This window comes from Ornithorhynchus anatinus, chromosome 3, assembly GCF_004115215.2.
Source record: "Ornithorhynchus anatinus isolate Pmale09 chromosome 3, mOrnAna1.pri.v4, whole genome shotgun sequence".
NCBI lineage: Eukaryota > Metazoa > Chordata > Mammalia > Monotremata > Ornithorhynchidae > Ornithorhynchus > Ornithorhynchus anatinus.
The window spans coordinates 88518095-88542787 of NC_041730.1; the positions used below are offsets into that span (position 1 = coordinate 88518095).

The 24693-nt window shown below is 50.2% G+C and overlaps 1 protein-coding gene across 1 annotated transcript; it reads right to left on the minus strand.

The window, feature by feature from the left end:
• Positions 1-944: 944 nt before the first annotated feature.
• LOC100090101 (nucleolar RNA helicase 2) lies at positions 945-21803 on the minus strand. The gene is made up of 15 exons (XM_001519290.6): positions 21687-21803; positions 18227-18676; positions 16467-16542; positions 15830-16008; positions 13982-14099; positions 13430-13615; positions 11729-11874; positions 10149-10298; positions 8997-9158; positions 8275-8394; positions 7574-7647; positions 4061-4220; positions 3066-3200; positions 2004-2048; positions 945-1346 (listed from the first exon to the last, which is right to left on the minus strand). Exons 1-15 carry the CDS (start codon positions 21765-21767, stop codon positions 1113-1115), a joined length of 2316 nt encoding a protein of 771 aa, XP_001519340.3. The 5' UTR covers positions 21768-21803; the 3' UTR covers positions 945-1112.
• Positions 21804-24693: the final 2890 nt, after the last annotated feature.

Here is a 24693-nt window from a genome sequence, read left to right on the forward strand (position 1 = left end):
AGACTGTGAGCCCGTTTTGGGACAACGATGGTCCCTCTCTGTTGCCAAACTGTACCTTCCCCACGCAGGTTCTAAACCCAGGTCTACCCCGTCTGCAGTGTGACCTTGGGCAAGCCACTTCAGGTCTCTGAGCTCAGTTAGCTCATCTGTAAAATGGGGGTGAGGACCGTGGGCCCCACGAGGGAAAGGGACCGCGTCCAGCCTCATTAGCTTGTACCTACCCCAGCGCTTAGTACAGTGTCCAGCACAGAGGAAGCGTGTCACAAATGCAATAAAACAGGTCAATCGGCACTGGTTTTTTTTTTTTTTTTTTTTTTAAAGAAGGAACCGTAAAACGCAATATACATTTCCTTAATTTGAACCTTTTTCAACTGAAAACTTTTACAGAAATTCTGGAGCACCAGGTTCTACGAAGAGTGGTCGAATCTAGGATCGACTGAGCTGCGGGAACCATCTGGCGGGTCGAGTTCTTTTCCTCTGGCAGGTTGAGGACACCGAAGAGGAAGGCGAGGGATTAAGGCCACTGGGAGGGGTGAAGAGCCTCTCCAGAGATGGGTCTGAAGCGCCGTGCCTTCGATCCGAAGCTGGGGATCTTCGGCCCAGCCTCGGGGCCTTTCTTGATAGATTTCTCTTTCAACTCCACAAGTCTCTGATTATATCAAATGCTAGGCTTACATATTCTCTTCAGGAGGAACACAGTATTTAAGAGAAGCATCCTCACGTTTTGGGATGCAGACATACATAATTCGCAGAGCATCTAAATTCGGGGGTAGAGAAAAGTGAGTTTGAAAAGTGAAAACATACGGGCAATTCTTTTAGCATTAAACTCACGTGTATGTACATTTGGATACTTTGGCCCCAAAAAGTAACGTCGTCTAGAAGCGGTATTTAGTTACGGCTGTCGTTTTACCATCTTGTAACTGTAGGTAGTCTCATTTCAGCAATGCGTTTTGCCGATGGCTGCCTTGAGCTGCAGCGACTCGCCAGGCAAAAAGAAAAGCGGGAGAAATAAAAGCAGAAGAAATGGCAACTTTTTTAAAAAATATATATAAAAACCAGTTTTAAAACGGTTCTGCTTCTCCAAATTTACTCAGTCTTCCCAAATCCCATCGTTAATCAAACACTCTATGAAAACTCCGCTTCTGGCCTCTGTTTTGGAATCTGTCGTTTCTGTTGAAGCCGCCGGCTTCCGATCTCCGATTTCTGAAGTTATTGGAGAAGCCTCCCCGGCCCCTGCCTCCGCCGCGGCCTCTGCCTCCTCTGCCTGCGTCACGATAGGGTTCTTCCAATTCGGGTAATTCGGTTGCCACCGACAGCTGCCAGCGCCTTGTGTCCTTCCACTGGTCCTGGGGAAGAGAAGTTTCATCCGGGATCAGAAAGAGGCCGGGAAAGGGCGAGCCCCAACGACTGAGAAAATCCAGCAAGATGTGTGGAAATAAAGTATTAGCTATTCGATTTCAACCAATGCCGGGGAGGCGACAACACTTGGGGGATGCTGAGATAAACAGGCACAGATCAAAGGTCATAAGAAAGGGGCGGGAGGGGGAGACAGGGCAAGAGAAAAGAAATTTCAATAACTTTTGGAGAAGTAATACATTTGGCTCCATACATTTATTCTATATTTAATCAAGGGGGTATTTATTAATAATAATGATGTTGGCATTTGTTAAGCGCTATGTGCACAGCACTATTCTAAGCGCTGGGGAGGATACAAGGCGATCAGATTGTCCCACGTGGGGCTCACAGCCTTCATCCATTTTACATATGGGGTAACTGAGGCTCAGGGAAGCAAAGTGACTTGCCCAAAGTCACACAGCTGACAAGTGGCTGAGCCGGGATTAGAACCCATGACCTCTGACTCCCAAGCCCGGGCTCTTTCCACTGAGCCACGCCGCTTCCTGTATTGAGCGCGGACTATATGCAGACCATTGATAGGTACCCGTAGGTAAAAAGAAGCTGGTTTTAATTTAAAGTCCAAGATATAAAATCCAAGGTAACAATACCTGAATTAACTCCACCGTTGCTTTAGGGACGTCAAAGCAAACACCCTACAGAGAAAAGGAAGTCCTCTCTATCAGTTTTCCACAGACACATCACCAGAACACATTTCAGTCACGGACGGATTGATGACGGCATTTCTCTGAGCCCTCCCTAACCAACCTTTCACGTAATTTCATAAACCTGCGCACTCGGTAAACTGTACGCTGAGATACCGGTCGCCTAACCGGACCGAAAGCCCCTCGCATCCACCCCAGGCAAGGGACTCTAGGGGAAAAAGAATCGCACAACTGCCAACAAAAGGACGCGAGGCGATTCAATACAAAGCTTATCACCATTTACTGAATAACTAACGGGATCCGACTTGGTCACTCAACTGAAATCTGACCACGTAAAGGCCGAATCGAAGTTTGGGATTAGAAAGTGTCAAAAAAAAATCCATAATTCATCCAGTGAACATCAAGTCACACATTATCGTTACAGGCCGAATAAAGGAAGCCTAAAATCTGCCCATTTGAAAAGTTACTGCTATAGTATCTGTTTAGCGCTTGCTAATAATAATAATAATAATGTTGGTATTTGTTAAGCGCTTACTATGTGCAGAGCACTGTTCTAAGCGCTGGGGTAGACACAGGGGAATCAGGTTGCCCCACGCGGGGCTCACAGTCTTAATCCCCATTTTACAGATGAGGGAACTGAGGCACAGAGAAGTTAAGTGATTGCTAGGTGTCAAGCACTGTTCTGAACGCTACGGTAGAAACCAGCTAATCAGGTTGGACCGTCCCTGTCTCCCACCGTGTCCCCAGCCCAAGTAGGAGGGAGGACAGGTTTTGAATCCCCATTTCCCAATTGAGAAAACTGAGGCCCAAAGAAGTGACTTCAACATCGAATTGAATATATCCAGGGTCATACGTAGCAGACGAGTGCCAGAGCTGAGATTAGAACTCGGGTCCCCTGACTTCCAGGCCCGGGCTCTTCCCCCTGCTGCTTCCCGCTTATTTTTCCGTCCAAATATGCTTTCGAATGAAACCGAGAACAAGAGAGGTCAAATACAGTTAAGCTATTACCATCTTTCCCTTGAGTAAACACATGTGGTTCACTTTGCCTTCAATTTCTTCGCCGAGTTGCTCTTTCAGGCTTCGCCAAGCATAGCTCAAGGTGTGCATCTCCACGGAGCACTGCAAGGTCATGGTCACGAACCCCTGGTGAAGGAAACGTGGCCAGATAAACCAGAAGCAGATCCACTCAGAGAACAGGAGGTAGGAGGGGTAAGTTTAAAAAATAAACACAAACTTAAAAGTAAAAAAGGTAGGTAAATAAATAAATAAACATTAAAATTTAAAAAAATTTAAAAAATAAAATTTAAAATTAAATGTCTTTCTATAGTTATTGCCAAAACCCCTTTACAGCTAAATTCCATTCATCTCGGGCATCTATACTTGAGGCCCCGAAAATTCGCCGAATTGTAAAGGCCCCATTTTTCTATACCCCACACTCGGTCGTAGTTACTGAACGCTTCCGGGCGCACAGCACTGTACTAAGCACCTGGCAAGGGAATAATGATAACCGTAGTATTTATTAAGCGTTTACTACACGGTAGGCATGCTAAGCGCTGGGGGGGACACAACGAAATCAGGTTGGACACAGTTCCCTGCCCCACGTGGGGCTCACAGTCTTGATCCCCATTTTACAGATGAGGTCGCTGAGGCGCAGAGAAGGAAAGCCATTTGGCCCAAGGCCACGCAGGAGACTCGTGGCGGAGCCGGGATTAGAACCCATGACCTCCTGACTCCCGGGCCCAAGCTGTTTCCACCGACCTAAAACGCAGTATAACACAATGAACGAACCTACTCCCTGCCCACAACAAGCTTACAGTCTAGAGTGCAGGTGATTAACGGACGCCCAAGGGTCTATCCGGTTATCTGGACCCGGATAAAACGCGACAGCCGACCCTCGGACCAGCACGAGAGAATTCGAATAACGTCGGTATCTGTTAAGCGCTTACTGGGTGCCGGGCACTGAGCGGAGGAAGGGAGAGGCGGAAGGCGGGGGGAAATCTTACCACGGCCGAGTTGATCAGGGAGCGCTGCTCGACGGACGTGACGCCTGAAATGACGGCTATCGCTGCAGCCAGAGCATCCACTGCCCCTTTTTCCTCTATCAGCTCCCGGGCGGGCTGCTTGAAGTAATTGATGGCATGGAGCGGGATGGAATCCAGAGACCTACGGTTTGAGAACATTCACCTTTACGGGAGGGAATCACGGTGGACGGTGGCTCCAAATTTCTCCTTCAGTTACCACGACCGATCCTCGTTGCCAAGCGGCTTGGCTGAGCGGAAACGGCCCGGGCTGGGGAGTCAGGTCGTGGGGTCTGACCCCGGCTCCGCCGCCTGTCGGCTTTGGACGCCGCTTTTCTGTGCCTCAGTGGAGCTGTGAGCCCCACGTGCGACGACCTGATAACCTCCTCTCTGCCCCGGCGCTTAGAACAGTGCTTTGGCTCTATTTATGCTGTTGTCGTCTGTCCGTCTCCCCCGATTAGACCGTAAGCCCGTCAAAGGGCAGGGACTGTCTCTGTTACCGATTTGTCCATTAGTACAGTGCTCTGCACATAGTAAGCGCTCAATAAATACTATCGAATGAATGAATAAGCGCTTTACGAATACCCTAACAGTGATGATCTCCAGCAAATCACAATAACAATATTAACTGTGGTCTCCATTAAGTACTACGTGGCAAGCGCCGTTCTAGTCGCTGGGGCGGATTCAGGTTAGTCGGCACGGACCCGGGGCCCGGCGCGCAAAGGGGCTCGCCGTCTCAATCCCCATTTTACAGAGGAGGCGGAGAGAGGTCAGGTTGACTCGCCCAAGGTCATACATGGCAAGCGGCTGGGAGAGCGGGATTAGAACCCAGGTGGTCTGACTGTATATATTTTCATTACCCTATTCATTTTGTTAAATGTACATCGCCTTAATTCTATTTATTTGCCATCGTTTTTAATATGTTCATCCCCTAGATTCTATTTATTGCTATTGTTCTTGTCTGACCGTCTCCCCCGATCAGACCGTGAGCCCGTCAAAGGGCAGGGACTTGTCTCTGTTACCGATCTGTCCATTCCAAGCGCTTAGTCCGGTGCTCTGCACATAGTAAGCGCTCAATAAATACTACTGAATGAATCATTCCCTGTCCCGTGGTCTTTCCACTAGGCCGCCCTGCTTCACGCTCCCAAGACCTTCGGGGCCAACAGGGGACGAGGGTCTGTCTTGGAGCCAAGTCGACCCGCGGTAAAACTGGCACCCCTCTGAGGTGGCAGGAATCCTCTCGGGTTTCCCGACGACTCGCCCGCACCTGATGCGCCATCGAAAGCTGGTGAGTTACCGGCTTCGACCTGATCCCCTAATTCAGTCGGTCGGATTGATGGAGCGCTTACTGTGTGCGGGACACGGTACTTAGCACTTGGGAGACTATAACGGAACAAGGAACGGACACATTCCCCGCCCACGGCACGTTCACGGCCTAGAGGACCGTACCATCCATCGGTGGTCTTATATGAGCGCTTGCTGGGTGCAGAGGACTGTACCGAGCGCTTGGAAACCAGATCTTATATTCCCCTAACTGCGGTTCGATACTGCAATCAGAGAGGGCAACCTCGTGAACCAGGTGTGCCGTAGTGAGGACCTACCTGCTGCTATAAGAACGGTGTTGATATTTGTTAAACGCTGTGCTATAGTGAGGACCTACCTGCTGCTATAAGAATAATGTTGGTATTAGTTAAGCGCTTACTATGTGCAGAGCACCGTTCTAAGCGCTGGGGGAGATACAGGGTCATCAGGCTGTCCCGCTTGGGGCTCACGGTCTCAATCCCCATTTTCCAGACGAGGGAACTGAGGCACCGAGACGTGAAGTGACTCGCCTACCCTCACACAGCGGCAGATCCTGGATTCGAATCCATGACCTGTGACTCCCAAGCCCGGGCTCTTTCCACTGAGCCACTTATGTCTAAGCACGTCCCATCCCCACAGACTTGGGGGAGGAGCGAGGTTCGGCTCTGCCCACGAAATAGTCATCACGTTTAGATGTGCGCCCCACCAAAACGGCTTGGGTACCACTGGTTAAATGCCCTCTGCTTCTGGGTGTGTGCCCCCTGATGACCCAGGGAGATCCTGCCCTTAAAGATACCCGAGAATCAACCCGTGCTATTTATCGAGCGCTTACCGTGTGCAGGGCACTACCCCGAGCGCTTGGCTGAGGACAATACGCGTCCGCCCTCTGCCAGCGATGAGCTTACGATCAAAGAGGGGGCGACGCTACCAAAAAAGCAATTTATAACGTACGACGTATAGGCCGACGTGTACCTAAGTGCCGCGGGGTTGAGGGCGGGGTGAATGCCGAAGGCCCAGAGGTCGCAGATCTCCGTTCATGGATGATGGAGAAGGGAGAGGGCCTAATCGGGGAAGGGCTGCTGGAAGAGATGTGATCTTAATTAGGTGGGAAGAGCGGTGGTCTGGAGGGGGAGGGAGCTCCAGGTCAGAGGGAGGATGTGGGAAAGGGGTTGGCGGCGACACAGACGAGACGGGGGCACAGTGAGTAAGTCGGGGCCAGAGGAGTGGAGTGTGCGAGTTGAGCTGTAGTAGGAGATCGGTGAGAGGGGAAGCCTGAGTGCTTTCAAGCCCACGGGAAGGAGATTTTATAATAATAATAATGTTGGTATTCGTTAAGCGCTTACAATGTGCACTGGTCTAAAGGCTGGGGAGGATATAAGGTGATCAGGTTGCCCCACCTGGGGCTCACGGTCTTAATCCCCATTTGACAGATGAGGTCACTGAGGCCCAGGGAAGTGAAGTGACTTGCCCAAAGTCACACAGCTGACAAGCGGCGGGGGCCGGGATTTGAACCCACTCCCCAGGCCGTGCTCTTTCCACTGAGCCACGCTGCTTCTTCTTACACCTCAAGAGTAAACCTTCTCTTTTCCTTAGGAATAACCCCTAATTATATGCGGGAGTGGATGGGCAGCGGCTGGAGGTTCTCGAGATTTTGCAGAAAAATGATCCGGCCAGCGGAGTGAACTCATGGAAGCTCGCTGTGGGCAGGGAATGTGCCGGTTAATTGCCCTACTGTAGTCTCCCAAGCGCTCAGTACAGTGCTCTGCACACGGTAAGCACTCCATAAATACGACTGACTGCGGTGGGGAGAGAGACGAAGCGGGGGGAGTCAGCGAGGAGGCAGGTGCGGTAGTCGAGACGGAATGGGATTACATCCCTCAACCATATTCTAATCCCGCCTCTGCCACTTGTCAGCTGTGTGACTGTGGGCAAGTCACTTCTCTGTGCCTCAGTTACCTCCCCTGTAAAATGGGCATTTAGATTGTGAGCCGCACGCGGGACAACCTGACTACCCTGTATCTACCCCAGTGCTCAGAACGGTGCTCTGCACATAGTAAGCGCTTAGCAAATACCAACATTGTTATTGTTATATTCCCACCCCGCAAGGGAGCTGTACCAACCCTCGACCTCGCATTCACTGCAACACGGAACGAGACCAAATCCCAACTTTTCCCCGACAGAAAGCAAACAACTGACCTGAGGACATCTTTGCTGGAGGCTTTGACTACCTCCGAGGTAGTTGGAACACCTATCCGCTTGAACGTGATGCCCTGGAACAACAGATCAACCGGCAGAATATCAGCCCTGGAAACGCTCCCTAGCTTCGTTCAGTGGAAAGTAAAAATGGACAGTTTTCCAAGTACCCATTCCGTCTCTGCCTGTAAGCCGCCCGGAAGCCTTGATAAACTCCGCTGCCTAAAAAAACCCCCGTGCAGAAACACTATCTATTCCTTCCTCCTGAAATCATGGAAGGGTAATTGTGAATACCAACAAAGTTTTCAAAATTCATTCATTTAAAGGTATTTATTGAACGCTTACGATGTGCAGAGCACTGGACTAAGCGCTTGGAATGTCCAATGCGGCAACAGATGGAGACAATCCCTGCCCATTGACGGGCTCACAGTCTAATCGGGGGAGACAGACGGACAAAAACAAGACAACTTAATCACGAGAAATAGAATCAAAGGGATGGACACCTCACTAACAAAATAAATAGGGTAATAAAAATATATGCAGAACAGGAGCTGCATATCAAATGAATGCTCTCTTGCCTGAAATCCTTTACAGACAAGTTTAAGAGACTGAATCAAAGGGACCGAGTTCAGAGATCTGAACGGCGGCCTGCGTGGAGTCGTCTCAGATGCTCTCTGTTATCAGAAACACCCGAATAGCCTTACCGCTTTTTGTTCCACTTGCGACAGCTGATACTCCTCCTTGGCCTGATAAAAGCAGACACAGATCCCCGTTCGACCAGCTCGACCAGTCCGTCCAGAACGATGGATATACGATTCCACATCCTGTTAAAGAAAAATGAAAACAGGAGATGGATTTTCAACAACCAGAAAGGGGGCAGGTAAAATAGAAATGTGGCTATCATCTCATACTGTACCCTCCCAAATGCTCTGCAAACACTAAGCGCTCAATAAATACGATCGACAGAGTGACTAGTATTTCACAGGTCAGAAAACTGGCAAATGTAGCAAACAACCCTAATGAGGGGACTAGTCTTAGACTACCGACCATTTAGAAAGGGAGATAAACACAATGTTTTATGAGGCTTTGAAAAAGGTTATCAGATAGAGCAGATATTGACAAGGCAACACCTTAGCTTTCAATAATACACGATCTTGATCAAACTCATTTATTGAGCTCTTAGCATGTGCAGAGCCCTGTACTAAGCACCTGGGAGAAAGTAAAGTAAGACAGAGTTGGTGGACACTTTCCCTGCCCACAAAAATGAGCCAAAAAGGCAACAGCCTATCGTTCTAAGGCTCGAGTCATGTTATTGGGGTTATAACAACATAGATACCCCATTTCTAATCCCAGCATGAACTTAGATGGAAAACTTCACACGTCTTTTTGTTTTTCAGAGAGGGAAAAAAAATGTCAGGTCACTTACCTCCGGGGGTGAACTCTGAACTACCAGATCAACCTCAGGGATATCTAATCCACGGGCAGCTACATTAGTGGCCACCAGAACGCCAAAGGCACCACTCCTGAAACCTTTCAATGTAATTTCTCTTTGCTTCTGAGGGATGTCACCGTGCAACGATTGAGCGTCCTGCCAAAATGTCAAATTATGAACCATGAATACAATAGAGGCACTTGGGTTGCTCAACTTCTTCCAAAAAAAAAAAAAAAAAAAATCAAGACCCAATAGTAATTGGATTAATATCGGAAAGAGCAGCAGGACTTGTGTATTTCGGTCCCCGAAAGGCAAAGGGGAAGAGGTGAAAGTTGAAATTATACATGTTTATTAACGGTTCTAATGATAGGGAAGCACTCGAAGGACTCAGTCTCCAGGAAATAAAACGGTAAAGAAAAGGCAAGCTACTGGCGGAGGCCACAAGCCTTTAGCCACTTCCAATTATGACAGAGTCATTTCTATTATGGTACATATTTTCATTACTTGATTTGGATACAGCATGACATTAGTAGGAGGAAATGGTCTTTCCACAGCCTGAGTACGTCTGGTGTAATGTGATGAGCAAACGCGCTGGGTAGGAACTGTTGTGTGTGTGTGTGTGGTCCAGAATGAGGTGTGATCACTTCCCACTCCTGCCTCAGACTGTCCATTACTTTTCGAGATTTAATACAATATAATAACCACGAGTGGCCAGGGGGCACAGCAATCCCCTTTCACAACAGTAGGTCTGTTATTGGACACAAAAATAATATAGGAATATATTACATTATATAATATTATTCCTAATACTAATATAGGAATTTTGTGTCCGGTAATGGCCCGTTCTGGTTTCCTTGGACCACCGAGCCCTAACTTACACTGAATCAGTGGCAACTATGAAACGACTTCCCCCGTAATGAGGTTTTTTTTTCTTCCAAGAGTACAACTTCCCCGTTCCAGCAGACACGACTCCACCGGAGACCACTGGGTGGGTTATCTGGCCCCGTATGGTTCTGCAAATCCCAAACGTTACAACGAAACCCTAGAGATAAGGAGTAAATGGCCTCATCTCTCCCCGTCACAAATCTCTCAGATGACCTTTGGGGATTCTTAACTCATTTTCAAAGCCCCAGGAAAACCCCCCACCTGTTTGATTGCAGGGCTGAGGGACAGTTCGGTGGCTTCCTTCTTTGTCCGACAAAAGACGATGGTCCGCCCGTGAGTGCCGCTGTAAACCTGGATGACGGTCCCGATGACGGCTGCTCTCTGAGCCCAGTGGCACTTGATAGCCAAATGCTTTAGAGGGAAAAGAAAACTCCGTTTATCCCCTGGTGCGAACTCACCATCAAATCCTGGGGATTTTTAGGCATGACAACAGAGCACCCAGGAAAAGAGCAATAAATACCATCGACTGTGTCTCACTCTAGGCTTCAAGGCTGTCCATCACCTTGCCCCATCCTACCTCTCCTCCCTTCTCTCTTTCCACCGCCCACCCCGCACGCTCCGCTCCTCTGCCGCCCACCTCCTCGCCGTCCCTCGATCTCGCCCATCCCGCCGTCGACCCCCGGGCCACGTCCTCCCGCGGTCCCGGAACGCCCTCCCTCCTCACCTCCGCCAAACTGATTCTCTTCCCCTCTTCAAAGCCCTACTTAGAGCTCATCTCCTCCAAGAGGCCTTCCCAGACTGAGCTCCCCTTTTCCTTCTGCTCCCTCTACCCCCCCCCTTCACCTCTGCGCAGCTAAACCCTCTTCTCCCCTTTTTCCCTCTGCTCCTCCCCCTCTCCCTTCCCCTCCCCTCAGCACCGTACTCGTCCGCTTAACTGTATATATCTTCATCACCCTATTTATTTTGTTAATGAGATGTACATCCCCTTGTTTCTATTTATTGCTACTGTTCTTGTCTGTCTTCCCCGATTAGACTGTAAGCCCGTCAAACGGCAGGGACCGTCTCTATCTGTTGCCGATCTGTCCATTCCAAGCGCTTAGTACAGTGCTCTGCACATAGTAAGCGCTCAGTAAATACTACTGAATGACTGTGTATTGAGCCATGGGGCAGAACCAATGGCTGCTCCCGAAGTTTGGCCATGGAATCCAAAGAGTCTATCGTGGTGGACGGTCGCCACAGTTAACCACGACTCATTCTTCCCTATATCCCTTCAACTGTTTCGTCTAATACGTGACCTGAGGAGGGAGATCATCATGACCAATGGTATTTATGGAGCGCTTACTGTGTGCAGAGCATCGTACTGCTTGGGCGAACACAATACAGCCGAGTTGGCAGACCTGTTCCCTGCCCAAAGACGAGCTTACGGTCTAAGAGGGTGGCAAGAGAGTAGCTGGGGAGCGATGAAGTCACTGCCTCTGACTCCTCCTAGGAGTTTTTCAGATGAGGATCGCAGTGCTTAAGGGGCACCCAGTCAAGCACACCGGAGACGCCGGGGGGAGGGAGAGTAAGGGAAATGAGGAGGGCTCCTTGGTGGAGATGGGATTTTAGGAGGGTTTTGAAAGTGGGGAGAGTGGTGGACTGTTGGATGCAAAGGGGGGAGGGAGTTCCGAGCCAGAGGGAGGACGTGGGCAAGGGGTGGGCGGCGGGATAGACGAGATGGAGGTACGGAGAATAGGTTGGAGCTGGAGGGGCAGAGAACGAAGGCCGGACGGTAGCGGGACATCGGCAGGTGCGAGGAAGCTGACCGAGGGCCTTAAGGCCACTGACAAAGAATCACACACCTCCACAGTCATTGCGGTCTTCTGCGTCTTCTTTCCGATAAGGTCAACTTGCTCGTATTTCACTTTCATGTATTTCTTAGCAACGTCATAGACCCAATGTGGGCAGGTGGCAGAAAAGAGCAAGGTCTGGGGATTGTCTTCTGAGTCTTTCCAAAAAAAAAAAAAAAAAAAGAGTCAACAGGCAATGTCACGGCTCAATACCTCTAACGACATCAACAGAGTTTGTGCATTAAACTATTCCGCTCCTAGGAAAATCCTGCCTCTAAATAAACTGTCCATGAATCCAAAAAATCTCACATTCTGAAAATGGTTGAGATTTAGTTTCGAGTCAGAACAAAAAATATCGTTAATTATTGAGATGGCAGGGGTCTCCCGATAGCTGAAGTGTGACAAACATTAAGTCATCCACAGACTTTCTGTTCTTGTTTTAAATAGTCCAGCTGATTTACTGGTTAACCTGATTAACCTGTGTCTACCCCAGTGCTTAGAATAGTGCTTGACACATAATAAGCACTTGATACATAATAGGCATAATAATATTATCACCATGATTCAGGGACAAGACCTTGATTAAGATTCCACCCCAGCCCCATGTCAATTGATCACATTCATTGCTGGTAGTGAGCAGGGGTTGTCTCTATTGCTGGACTGTACTTTCCCAAGCGCTTAGTACAGTGCTCTGCACACAGTAAGTGTTCAATAAATACGACTGAATGAATTGAGCACTTGAGTGCAAAGCACTGAACAAAGCACTTGGTAGAGCACACTATAAAGAGAGGATAGAGACATTCCCTCATCACCAAGAGCATATGGTCTGGAGGGGGAGACACCCATTAATGTCTCCATATATAATTATATATATCTATCATTTATATTATATCAATTATATCATCCTATAAGGATAAATTATGGAGGTGAACATAAGTGCTGCGGGGCTGAAAATCCAAATGCACGGGTGATGCACAAAGTAAAAAGGTAAAGTGCTTGCTGGAGGAATAATGCCCTTGGTGTCTATATATTCCACATCTCCTAGCCAAACATTGCCATTTCCTAGCATTTATCCAATTTCTGTCATTTTTTACACTTTTTAAAAGGTATTTATTAAGCGTTATGTGACGAGCATTGTTTGAAGCGTGGGGTAGATACAAGCCAGTCAGGCCCAATACGGTCCTTGTCCCAGATGGGGCTCAGAGTCTAAGTAGGAGGGACGACGGGTACTGAATCCCCATTTTGTATCCGAGGAAACCGAGGCAGGGAGGTTAATAATGGTGGTATTTGTTAAGCGCTTACTATGTGCAAAGCACTGTTCTAAGAGCTGGAGGGAAACAAGGCGATCAGGTTGTCCCACGTGGGGCTCACAGTTTTTAATCCCCATTTTACAGAGGAGGTAACCGAGGCCCAGAGAAGTGAAGTGACTTGCCCAAAGTCACACAGCCGGCAAGCGGCGGATCCGGGATTAGAACCCATGACCTCTGACTCCCAAGCCCGGGCTCTTTCCACTGAGCCACACAGTTTCTCTAAGTTAAGTGACTAGTTCAAGGTCACGCAGCAGGCAAGCGGTGGAGCCAGGATTAGAACCTAGATCCTTCGACTCCATGTCCCTTGCTTTATCCAGTAGGTCACACTGTTTTCTATCATTTCCTCACCAGTGCTTAATGGACTAGAGCCCGCTTTATCTCCTTTTTACTCCTTTTTCAATACCTTTCTTGTAAGCCACGCTTAAAATTTCTTCTACTTGCTCGGCAAACCCCATATCCAGCATCTGATCAACTTCATCCAAGACAACGTGCTGCAGACTGGTCAGGTTCAGTCGGCCGCTCTGAATGTGGTCTCTGATTCGCCCCGGCGTCCCGACTAAGATGTCGATTCCGTTTCTGATGTGATTGACTGCGAAGTAAACAAAAGACCAGGCGGTTACTGGAGTGAACTGACAGGTCGGAGTTTTGATATTTGAGGAAGGAAACCTGGCCACAGATAAACTGAAACTTCATGCTATCGATTTTTCCCGTTCGGTTTTTCATGAATTGGATGCCCCGGCTTGGGAGTCAAGCTGGGCATACGTCCGGATCGGGAGACAACTCAGAGCCATTGGGAATAGGTGCGGACAAAAGAAAAATCACATCTATCTTGCAGGCCTTTTCATTCCATCAGCGGTACGTATTGAGCTCTTATTGTGTGCAGAGCACTGTATTAAGCGCTCGGGAGAGCACAAAAGAACAGCTGGTAGTCACGTTCCCTGCCCACTGGACTTACTCTGCCCATTATATGCGGTTCCGCCATAAAAACAAGCCACAGTCAGCTTCTTGGTGATGTCACTGAAGTCTCTGCCAACCTGGATCGCCAACTCCCTCGTGGGAGTAAGAACTAGCACCTGGATGGGAAGAGAAAAGAGCGCAAGAGTGACAATCGGAGGACCCACTGGGTGATAGACCCCTCAAATGAGGTTGAGGGGTTGGGTGCAGTGAGGGGAGTAGAGAACAGAGTAGAGAATGAGACCATAATAACAATGTTGGTATTTGCCTTTCTATGTGCTAAGCACTGGGGTAGATCCAGGGTAATCAGGTTGTCCCACGTGAGGCTCAGTCTTCATCCCCATTTTACGGATGAGGGAACTGAGGCCCCCGAGGAGTGAAGTGACTTGCCCAAAGTCACACAGCTGACATGTGGCGGAGCCGGGATGAGAACCCATGACCTCTGACTCCTAAACCCGTGCTCTTTCCACTGAGCCACGCTGCTTCTCCATAAAGGGGGCATCCCTTCGAGGCCAAGGCTCGAATCCTGGCTCTGCCACTCATCCTCTGTGTGGTCTTGGGCAAGTCGCTTCGCTTCTCTGTGCCTCAGCTGCCTCATCTGTCAAATGGGGATAGCGACGGCGAGCCCCATGTGGGACACGGACTGTGTCCAACCTGGTTAGCTTGTATCTACCCCAGCATTTAGAACGGTGCCTGCAGATAGTAAGTGCTTACAAATAACACAGGGAAACAAAAAAAGAGAGTCCAACAACTTCTTCCTGTCCTAGAGTCACTTTCCCCACACCGCTCGCTCCCAGAGCCACCTACCTACACCAGTCCCACCATCCTTCTTCCAAACGCACGATCCGACACCCCAAACTATCTCAACCAACTAAGTGAGGTCTGGGCTTCCGCTCAAGTAGCAACTCTAATTCCCAAGAGTTAGGATATCTAATGTTCTCTGTTGTTCTTTTTGGTGTTTGTTAGGCGCTTACACTGTGCTGTCCCACATGGCGCTCACAATCTCAATCCCCATTTTACAGATGAAGGAACTAAGGCCCAGAGGAGTTAAGTGACAAAGCCCCACAGCGGACAAGCGGAGGAAGTGGGACTAGAATCCAGACCCTTCTGACTCCCGGGCCTGTGCTCTATTCACTAGGCCACGCTGCTGGGGACAGTGTCTCGCCAACGTTTAAGTCTGTGATAGCTCTGTTAAATAAAGAATCAAGATTAAATGGTCCAAAATGCTAAGGGTGATTAAGTGTTCATTTGGGAGGGTAATCGCCCCTCCTTGGAAACTGGGCTTGATATCCACAGCAACCTTTCTCCAATTCTGGCTTTCCTACTGAAACTGCGATTGAAAATTTTGTGTATAAGTCGTGAAACACTTGAAATAAGTCTATCTCCCAGGTTCACTGCTGAAAACCCAGGAAACTGACTCCCATATTCTGTAATTTGGGCAGGTGCTGGATTTCCAGCAACAGACTGAAATTTTAGAATTAAAGTGTGATACTTTTTTTTTAAACATTGGTATTTGTTAAGCGCTTACTACGTGCAGAGCACTGTTCTAAGCGCTGGGGGAGATACAGGGTAATCAGGTTGTCCCACATGGGGCTCACAGTCTTAATCCCCATTTTACAGATGAGGGAACTGGGGCCCAGAGAAGTGAAGTGACTTGCCCACAGTCACACAGCTGACAAGTGGCAGAGCCAGAATTCGAACCCATGACCCCTGACTCCCAAACCCGGGCTCTTTCCACGGAGCCAGGCTTTCACGCCTAACAAAATCTGAAAAGTGTCACCCGCACATTAATTGCTCTACCTCTGCCAGATGCGTATGCAAAACCACCAAAGCTTCTCTCTGGGTTTACCTTTGGAAGACGACCTCTCTTTTGGTCCTTCAGATCCCTCTGGAGTTTTTCGATCAAAGGGATGGCGAAAGAGAAGGTCTTCCCCGTTCCGGTGCGGGCTTGAGCAATCACATCTTTCCCACTGGACACGTGGCCAAAGGTCTTTGCTTGTATGGGAAACAGGTAGGTCACCCCGCGAGCTGGAAAAAAGCCCAATTACACTCTGGTTAGAAAACGACGCAACTCCATGATGACCTAGGGGAGGCCTAAGGCAAAAGCGGAACTTCAGAGTCCCCCAATCCAGCCCCGCAACTTGGACGTGATGCCTTATCGCTCCGTGGATCCAAGACTTCACATTACCAAAGACCTTTATTCACATCCAACACTTCACCTTACCACGGGGCTCTATTAAGATGCATTTACCTTAATAGATTTATCTTTATGTGCCTTTCTGGCACATTCTAAGGTTTTTAGGAATGACGGGCACTTGTTATTTAAAGGGTCCTCGCGGTTTCCTCCCGTTTCACACTCTCTGGTGTGATTTTAATCATTTTATTACATTAGAAATGCATGCTTAAACATTCCTAACAAAAACCGACGTTGGATAAAACAGATAGGACTTACACCTAGGTAAATGACCGCTTTCTATGAAAATTACCTTTAAGAAGCTGGATAGTCTCCTTCGAGATAGAAAAATTAGAGAAGGCTCCTTCTTTTTGCTCAGCAGTTAGGTGCTGCCAAATCATGAGAAAAACACACCATATTAGAGGCATAGAGGAACAAACCTTTTTTTTTCCACCCCAGCTGTATAAAACTGCTCTTATAGAATTCTAAAAGTAGGAAGGATCTACACGGGTCACCTGAGAACCTTTATGGTTGCCCTGCTGAACCACAAGATGTGGAATGGGGGAAGAGAGAGAGAAGAAATCTGAAAGTCTATGGACGGGCTCCCGGGGAAAGTCTCAGCAGCAGACTTTGCGGGTCTGGGGGTCTTGGGGTCTGAGTTCTGGGATCCCCTACAGTGACCTGACCCATCCGAAGAGTGGGAAAATTAAAGGTGAAGGGGGTGGAGGTCCCTGTTGGCTCCGTGGGCCGCCGGAAGAGGAGGCACAGGGGCACAGAGTGGGGCAGATTGTTCTTTTTCATTTTCTCAGGCTTGTAATAATAATAATAATGATGGTGGTATTTGTTAAGCACTTACTATGTGCCAGGCACTGTTCTGAGTGCTAGGGTAGATACAAGAGAGTTAGGTCGGGCAGAGGGCGTGTCCCATCTGGGGCTCACAGTCTTATTCCCTGTTTTATAGATGAGGGAACTGTGGCCCAGAGAAGTTAAAGTGACTTGCTCAACATCACACGGCAGAGCTGGGACTAGAACCCATGACCTTCTGATTCTCAGGCCCGTGATCTATCCACTAGGCCATGCTACTTCCCTGGTGAAAGATGGTCAAACGGGTACAAATGCTGGATTAATTTTTACTATCTAGCATCCATTAAGCACCTACAATGTACAGTCCTCTCGACTGTAAGCTCGCCGTGGGCAGGGAATTGTCCGTTCATTGTTATATTGTATTCTCCCAGATGCTTAGAAAGGTGCTCTACACACAGTAAGCGCTCAATAAATACAACTGACAGTTTCAGGCACAAAACAACAAGGTGGCCAATGACTATCTCCTTTTAGGCTTCATTTAAGTCCTTCTAGATATTTGGTGGTTTTACCAAACATTCCCACTCCTTAAGATTTTGTTTACAGCTCTACAGGACTCTAGAAGAATGGTGATCAGGAAGAAATTCCTAATAAAAGTGAAGAGAAAATAAAAAGATCTGAAGTCTGGGGAAGACACTGCACCGAGCAAGTGTTAACTGGAATTGGTGTGATTTCAGTGGACTTTTGAAGAACATGGCAGCGGCCAAATTGTTTTTATTGTATAGATAACTCAGACTCCAACCTCTCATCAGCCATCTAATTCTCACCTCCCTCCCTCCTCCCCTCTAGCTCTCTCTCCCCTTCTCCCCAATTATTTTCACCTGAAATCTGAACTATCCAAGTAACACTATTTGGGGCCGTGCTATTCAGATGGTTTTCTTGCTGAGACTCATCAGTGCACACTTTGGTCGAGCTGAATTGCTATCCGGCTCACAGGATCTGATGTTTAATTGCAGGAAAAATCAGGCTGCCTCATCAGCCCGGCCAACGCAGTCCACGTCATCTCTTTGAAGTCACGCTGCATGAAGCGTAATTACGAAACTGGGACACCGATACTTTTTTTCTAGAAAGGCAACCCTCTAGTTGAAGGAACCCTGGATATTCACTCTGCCCATGAAATATCGCCACTTCTTCCCTACCGGGTTTGCGAGATGCATTTAACGGAGCAGAGTGGAAAGGTCTACGCTCTGCACGCTGGAGTTTGCACTTTACCTGTTGTGGTTCATCTGCCGCTTTGGGTTCCTGAGACACGGGGCTGGAGGGAGCGACCCCATTGCTTGTTGACCATGTCTGCTTTGGGCTCTTCTCTTCCAAATCTTTCCCCTTTTGGGGGGCTTTTTTCGGTTTAGGAGAACCGAGTTCATTTTCAGAAGCCTCATCTTTCTCTTTTGCCTTTTTCGATTTGGGCGGGCTGAGTTCGTCTTCTGAAGGCTTCTCCTTCTTTTTTGCTTTTTTCGATTTAGGGGGGCTGAGTGCATCTTCAGAAGCCTTCTCCTTCTTTTTTGCCTTTTTCGACTTTGGAGGACTACAGTCACTGTCGGAGAGCTCTTCTTTCTTTTTCCCCTTTTTGAGGGTGGGTGGAGAAAGTTCTTCAGATTCCTCAGTTTCGGGCTGGGATTTTTTCCGTTTATTTTGTTTGTGCTTCTTCTCCTTTTTATCTTTCTGTTAAAAATCAATTCCAAGAACATTTTAAAAACAAAGCATTTCTGCAATTCTCCGGCTCACTACTACCGGTCGTTTTCAGGTAAATTACCCAATAAGAAAAAGTGCTCGGGGCTCACAACTTAGTTTTTGCCTCGGTGAGTATTCTTAAACTGCTAATTAAAGCAGTTTTCAGCTTGTCCAGGACCTTTCTCGCAATCCCTTACACACTCCCAACCCCTTCACACCTTTCCCCCTCTTCCAAATCCCATTCCCTCCAGGAAACCTTTCCTGACATGTCTCCACCCTGATTCCATCCCCGCTAAGCACTTAGGTACCTCCACCCACCCCCAACCCTCACAGCACTTATATACATATCCACCCACTTGATTACTTCTGCTACCTGTACTTTATTTTAATGTCTGTCTCCCTTGCTACACTGTAAACTCCACGAAGGGAAGGGTCACTTAGTAAACTGCTGTGCACACAAAAGAGCTCAATAAATAATAAGAAGAAGAAGAAGAATGTTGGTATTTGTTAAGCGCTTACTACGCGCCGAGCACTGTTCTAAGCGCTGGGGTAGACACAGGGGAATCAGGTTGTCCCACGTGGGGCTCACAGTCTTCATCCCCATTTTACAGAGGAGGTAACCGAGGCACCGAGAAGTGAAGTGACTTGCCCAAAGTCACCCAGCTGACAAGTGGCCGAGCCGGGATTCGAACCCATGACCTCTGACTCCAAAGCCCGTGCTCTTTCCCCTGAACCACGCAAATAACTCGCTGACTTGATTTCTTTAGTCCACTACCTCATGTTGTCCATTTTTTGAGCACTCTGGACGGGGGATGAAACTCGAATCTACTGATTTTGCTATCGGCTCTGCTGAAAGACTAGCGACGGCCATTAGTGAAAACAAAAGAGAGTTTCCAAAATTATAGGTGGACTCTTTTATGCAGCTTCTCCTGAGCCCGATTCCAACAGACACTTGGAAAGGCTGAAATCTGAAACTCAAAAAGCTTTCTGAAATTAAACTTGGAAAGTAACTACTACTATTCTTACTATTGTTCCTCTACATAATAATAATAATGTTGGTATTTAAGCGCTTACTACGTGCAGAGCACTGTTCTAAGCGCTGGGGTAGACACAGGGGAATCAAGTTGTCCCATGCGAGGCTCACAGTCTTCATCCCCATTTTACAGATGAGGGAACTAAGGCACAGAGAAGTAGTGAAGTGACTTGCCCACAGTCACACAGCTGACAAGTGGCGGAGCCGGGATACGAACCCATGACCTCTGACTCCCATGCCCGGGCTCTTTCCACTGAGCCACGCTGCTTCCCTGAATGTCACAGGTTCTAATCCTGGCTCGGCCACTCGCCTGCTGTATGACCTCGGGAAAGTGACTTGATTTCTCTGTGTCATCTGTAAAATGGGGAATGGGACTGTGAGCCTCACGTGGGCCAACCTGATGACTTACTTAAAGCTCCCCTCCTCCAAGAGGCCTTCCCAGACTGAGCTCCCCTTTTCCCTCTGCTCCCTCTACCCCTTCCTTCACCTCTCCGCAGCTAAACCCTCTTCTCCCCCCATCTCCCTCTGCTCCTCCCCCTCTCCCTTCCCCTCCCCTCAGCACTGTACTCGTCCGCTCGACTGTATATATTTTCATTACCCTATTTATTTTGTTAATGAATTGTACATCGCCTCGATTCTATTTAGTCGCCATCGGTTTTTACGAGATGTTCTTCCCCTCGACTCTATTTATTGCCATCGTTCTCGCCTGTCCGTCTCCCCCGATCAGACCGTGAGCCCGTCAAACGGCAGGGACCGTCTCTATCTGTTGCCGACTTGTTCATCCCAAGCGCTTAGTCCAGTGCTCTGCACATAGTAAGCGCTCAATAAATACTACTGAATGAATGACCTGCCTCCCCCAGCGTTTAGAACAGTGCTGGGCACAGAGTAAGCGCTTGACCCATACCATCATCATTACCATGATTATTATTATGAGGGGATCAGGCCGTCCCACGTGGGGGAGGCCCCCAGGTCTTCATCCCCATTTTCCAGATGAGGTCGCCGAGGCCTGGAGAAGCGACATGCCCAAGGCCACCCGACAGAGAAGGGGGGGGATGGGGGATTAGAAGAGCAGTGTGGCTCAGTGGAAAGAGCCCAGGCTTGGGAGTCGGAGGTCGTGGGTTCCAATCCGGGATCTACCACTTGCCTGCTGTGTGACTGGGCAAGTCACGTCTCTGGGCCTCAGTGACCTCATCTGTCAAATGGGGATGGAGACTGTGATCCCCACGTGGGACAACCTGATGCCCCCCTCTCTCCCCCAGCGCTTAGCACAGTGCTCTGCCCATAGTAAGTGCTTAACAAATAACAACATTATTATTCTCTGTGCCTCAGTTCCCTCATCTGCAAAATGGGGATGCAGACCGTGAGCCCCACGTGGGACCACCTGATTCCCCTATGTCTCCCCCAGCGCTTAGAACAGTGCGCGGCACCTAGTGAGCGCTTAAATACCAACATCATTATTCTTCTTCTCTGGGCCTCAGTTTACCTCCTCTGTAAAATGGGGGTTCGCCGTGAGCCTCACGGGGGGCCCCCTGATGACCCTGTCTCTCCCCCAGCGCTTAGCACGGTGCTCGGCACATAGTAAGCGCTTAACGAATACCAACAACATTATCATTCTCGGTGCCTCAGTTCCCTCATCTGCAAAATGGGGATGAAGAATGGGAGCCCTACGTGGGACAACCCGATGACCCCGTGTCTCCCCCAGCGCTTAGAACAGGGCTCGGCACGTATTAAGTGCTTCACCACCACCACCACCATGATTACTCATTCATTCCACCGTATTTTACTGAGCGGTTACTGAGTGCAGAGCAGCGGGCTCGGCGCCACGACCTGGGACCGCCGAGAGAGTCGGGGGGGAGGCGGGGGGGGGGCCAAGCCACGCTGCAGGGAAGAAGATGGAGGGGGGGTGGGGGAGGGGCGGGGGGTTTCCCCGGGCCGCGTCCCCGCCGCCCTCCCGCCCGCGCCCCGCACCTTCCGCTCCTCCTTCGGCGGGTCCTGCGGCTCGGCCATGGCGGCCCGCGCCCGGGCTGCGGAGCGGAGCTCGCCGGGCATCGCGCGCCTCCCGCCCTCCTCCTCCTCCTCCTTCTCTCTCCTCACACGCCGGCCTCGCCGCCGCCGCCGCCGCCGCTGCCGGAAGACGGTCCCCGCGTCACTTCCGGCCCGCGCACCGCCCCCTCGCGTCACTTCCGGCCCGCGCCCCGCCCGCCCCGCGCAGGCGCCCTCCCCGCTCAGCCCCTCGGTCCATCGGGTTGAGGCAGGCTGCGCGTGCGCGTGCGCCTGCGCGCTCGCCGCCCGCAGCCTCAGTCATTCATTCAATCATTCATTCATTCGATCATTCATTCATTCGTTCATTCATTCATTCCTTCGATCATTCATTCATTCGATCATTCATTCGATCATTCATTCATTTAATCATTCATTCATTCGATCATTCATTCGATCATTCATTCATTTAATCATTCATTCATTCAATCATTCATTCATTCAATCATTCATTCATTCAATCGGATAGATGGAGCGCTGGCTGTGGGCGGGGCGGAGAAGGCTCGCTCGCCCCCCAACCCCCAACATCAACGGGGTCATGCGCGCTCCTGCGCATGCGCACGCAGGCTCGCTCCTTCAGTCATTCATTCATTCATTCAATCGGATGGACGGAGCGCTCGCTGTGGACGGAGCGGAAGAGGCTCGGTCCCCCCCCCCCCCCACACCAGGGTCGTGCGCGCTCCTGCGCATGCGCACATAGGCTCGCGCATTCATTCGTTTATTCATTCAGTCGGATTGATGGAGCGCTTCCTGTGCGCGGAGCGGAAGAGGTTCGCGCTCCTGCGCATGCGCACACAGCCTCATTCATTCAAGCGGATTGATGGAGCGCTTGCTGTGGGCAGAGCGGAAGAGGCTCGCGCCCCTTGCACCACCAGGGGCGAGCGCGCTCCTGCGCATGTGCACACAGCCTTGTTCATTCATTCATTCATTCATTAGATTTATGGAGCGCTTGCTGGGGACGGGGGGCAAGAGGCTCGTCCCTCCCCCCCCCCGGGACGAGCGCGCTCCTGCGCATGCGCACAAAACCTTATTCATTCATTCATTGGATTTATGGAGCGCTTGCTGGGGACGGAGAGGAAGAGGCTCGCGCACCCTCCCCAACCAGGGTCGAGCGCGCTCCTGCGCATGCGCACATAGGCCCATTCATTCATTCATTCATTCATTCATTCATTCATTCAATCGGATTTATGGAGCCCTCGCCGGGCGCGGGGCGGAAGAGGCTCGCTCCCGAACAGGGACGAGCGCGTTCCTGCGCATGCGCACACAAGCTCATTCAGTCAGTCATTCAATCATTTAATCGGATTTGTGGAGCGCTTGCCGGGAACGGGGAGAAAGAGGGTAACACCCACCCCCCACCCCCAACCAGGGTCGAGCGCGCTCCTGCGCATGCGCAAACAGGCTCGTCTCATTCGTTCGTAAAGAGCTCTAGCTGTGGGCGGGGCGGAAAAGGCTCGCGCGCGCCCCCTCCCCCCCCCCACCAGGGTCGAGCGCGCTCCCGCGCATGCGCGCCCAGCCCCTCGCTCATGCGTTCGTATTTAAAGAGCCCTAGCGGCGGGCGGGGCGGAAGAGGCTCGCGCACCGCCCCCCCAGCAGGGTCGAGCGCGCTCCTGCGCATGCGCACAGGCTTTCATTCATTCATTCATTCGTAATTATGGAGCCCTTGCGGGGTGCAGAGCACTGTCCTAAGCGCTCGGGAGAGTGCAATTCGGCAGCAGAGAGAGACAACGGAGCCGAAGAGGAGGCTGGCGACCCCCCCCGCCCCCACCCCGAACCGAGCGAGCTCGTGCGCATGCGCACAGGCCCCTCCCCCATAGACTCATTCATCCATTCATTCAATCAATCGATCGTATTCTTGGAGCACTTACTCTGTGCAGAGCACTGTCCTAAGCGCTCGGGAGAGTACACTTCGGCAGCAGATGGAGACAACGGAGCGGAAGAGGAGGCTGGCGATCCCCCCGCCCCCACCCAGGACCGAGCGAGCTCGTGCGCATGCGCACAGGCCCCTCCCCCATAGATTCATTCATTTATTCATTCATTCATTCATTCATTCAATTTGATTCTTGGAGCGCTTACTCTGTGCAGAGCACTGTAGTGCTCCAGGTGAGCAGCGGGGCTCAGGGGATAGAGCCCGGGCTGGGGAGTCAGAGGTCATGGGTTCGAATCCCAGCTCTGCCCGCTGTGTGACGGTGGGCAAGTCACTTCGGCGTGGCTCAGTGGAAAGAGCCCGGGCTTTGGAGTCAGGACTCATGAGTTCGAATCCCGGCTCTGCCACCTGTCAGCTGGGTGACGGTGGGCGAGTCACTTCACTTCTCTGGGCCTCAGTGACCTCATCTGTCAAATGGGGATGAAGACTGGGAGCCCCACGTGGGACAACCTGATTCCCCTGTGTCTACCCCAGCGCTTAGAACAGTGCTCGGCCCATAGTAAGCGCTTAACGAATACCAATATTATTACTTCACTGGGCCTCCGTGACCTCATCTGTCAAATGGGGGTGAAGCCTGTGAGCCCCACGTGGGACAACCTGATGACCTGGTATCTATCCCAGCGCTTGGATCAGTGCTTCACACATAGTAAGCGCTTAACAAATGCTAACGTTCCTATCGTTATTCTCTGGGCCTCAAGTTCCCGCATCTGTAAAGTGGGGATTGAGAAGCAGCCTGGCGTAGTGGAAGGAGACCGGGCTCGGGACTCAGACGGTCATGGGTTCTAATCCTAGCTCTGTCACTTGTCCGCTGGGTGACCCTGGGCAAGTCACTTCACTTCCCTGGGCCTCGGATACCTCATCTGTAAAATGGGGATGAAGACTGGGAGCCCCCACGTGGGACAACCTGATGACCTTGTATCTCCCCCAGCGCTTAGGACAGTGCTGGGCACATAGTAAGCGCTTAACAAATACCAACATTATCAGTTACCTCATCTGTAAAATGGGAATGAA

What these genes read in the sequence shown, in the direction of transcription:
- LOC100090101 (XM_001519290.6), bottom strand. Translation starts at nt 21,767, where the DNA reads ATGCCCGGCGAGCTCCGCTCCGCAGCCCGGGCGCGGGCCGCCATGGCC. An exon ending in AACCGCATATAATGGGCAGA is followed by an intron (nt 13,616 to 13,981) that starts GTAAGTCCAGTG and finishes TTTACTTCGCAG; the next exon opens with TCAATCACATCAGAAACGGA. An exon ending in CGCAAGTGGAACAAAAAGCG is followed by an intron (nt 7,648 to 8,274) that starts GTAAGGCTATTC and finishes CTGTTGTTCCAG; the next exon opens with GGCATCACGTTCAAGCGGAT.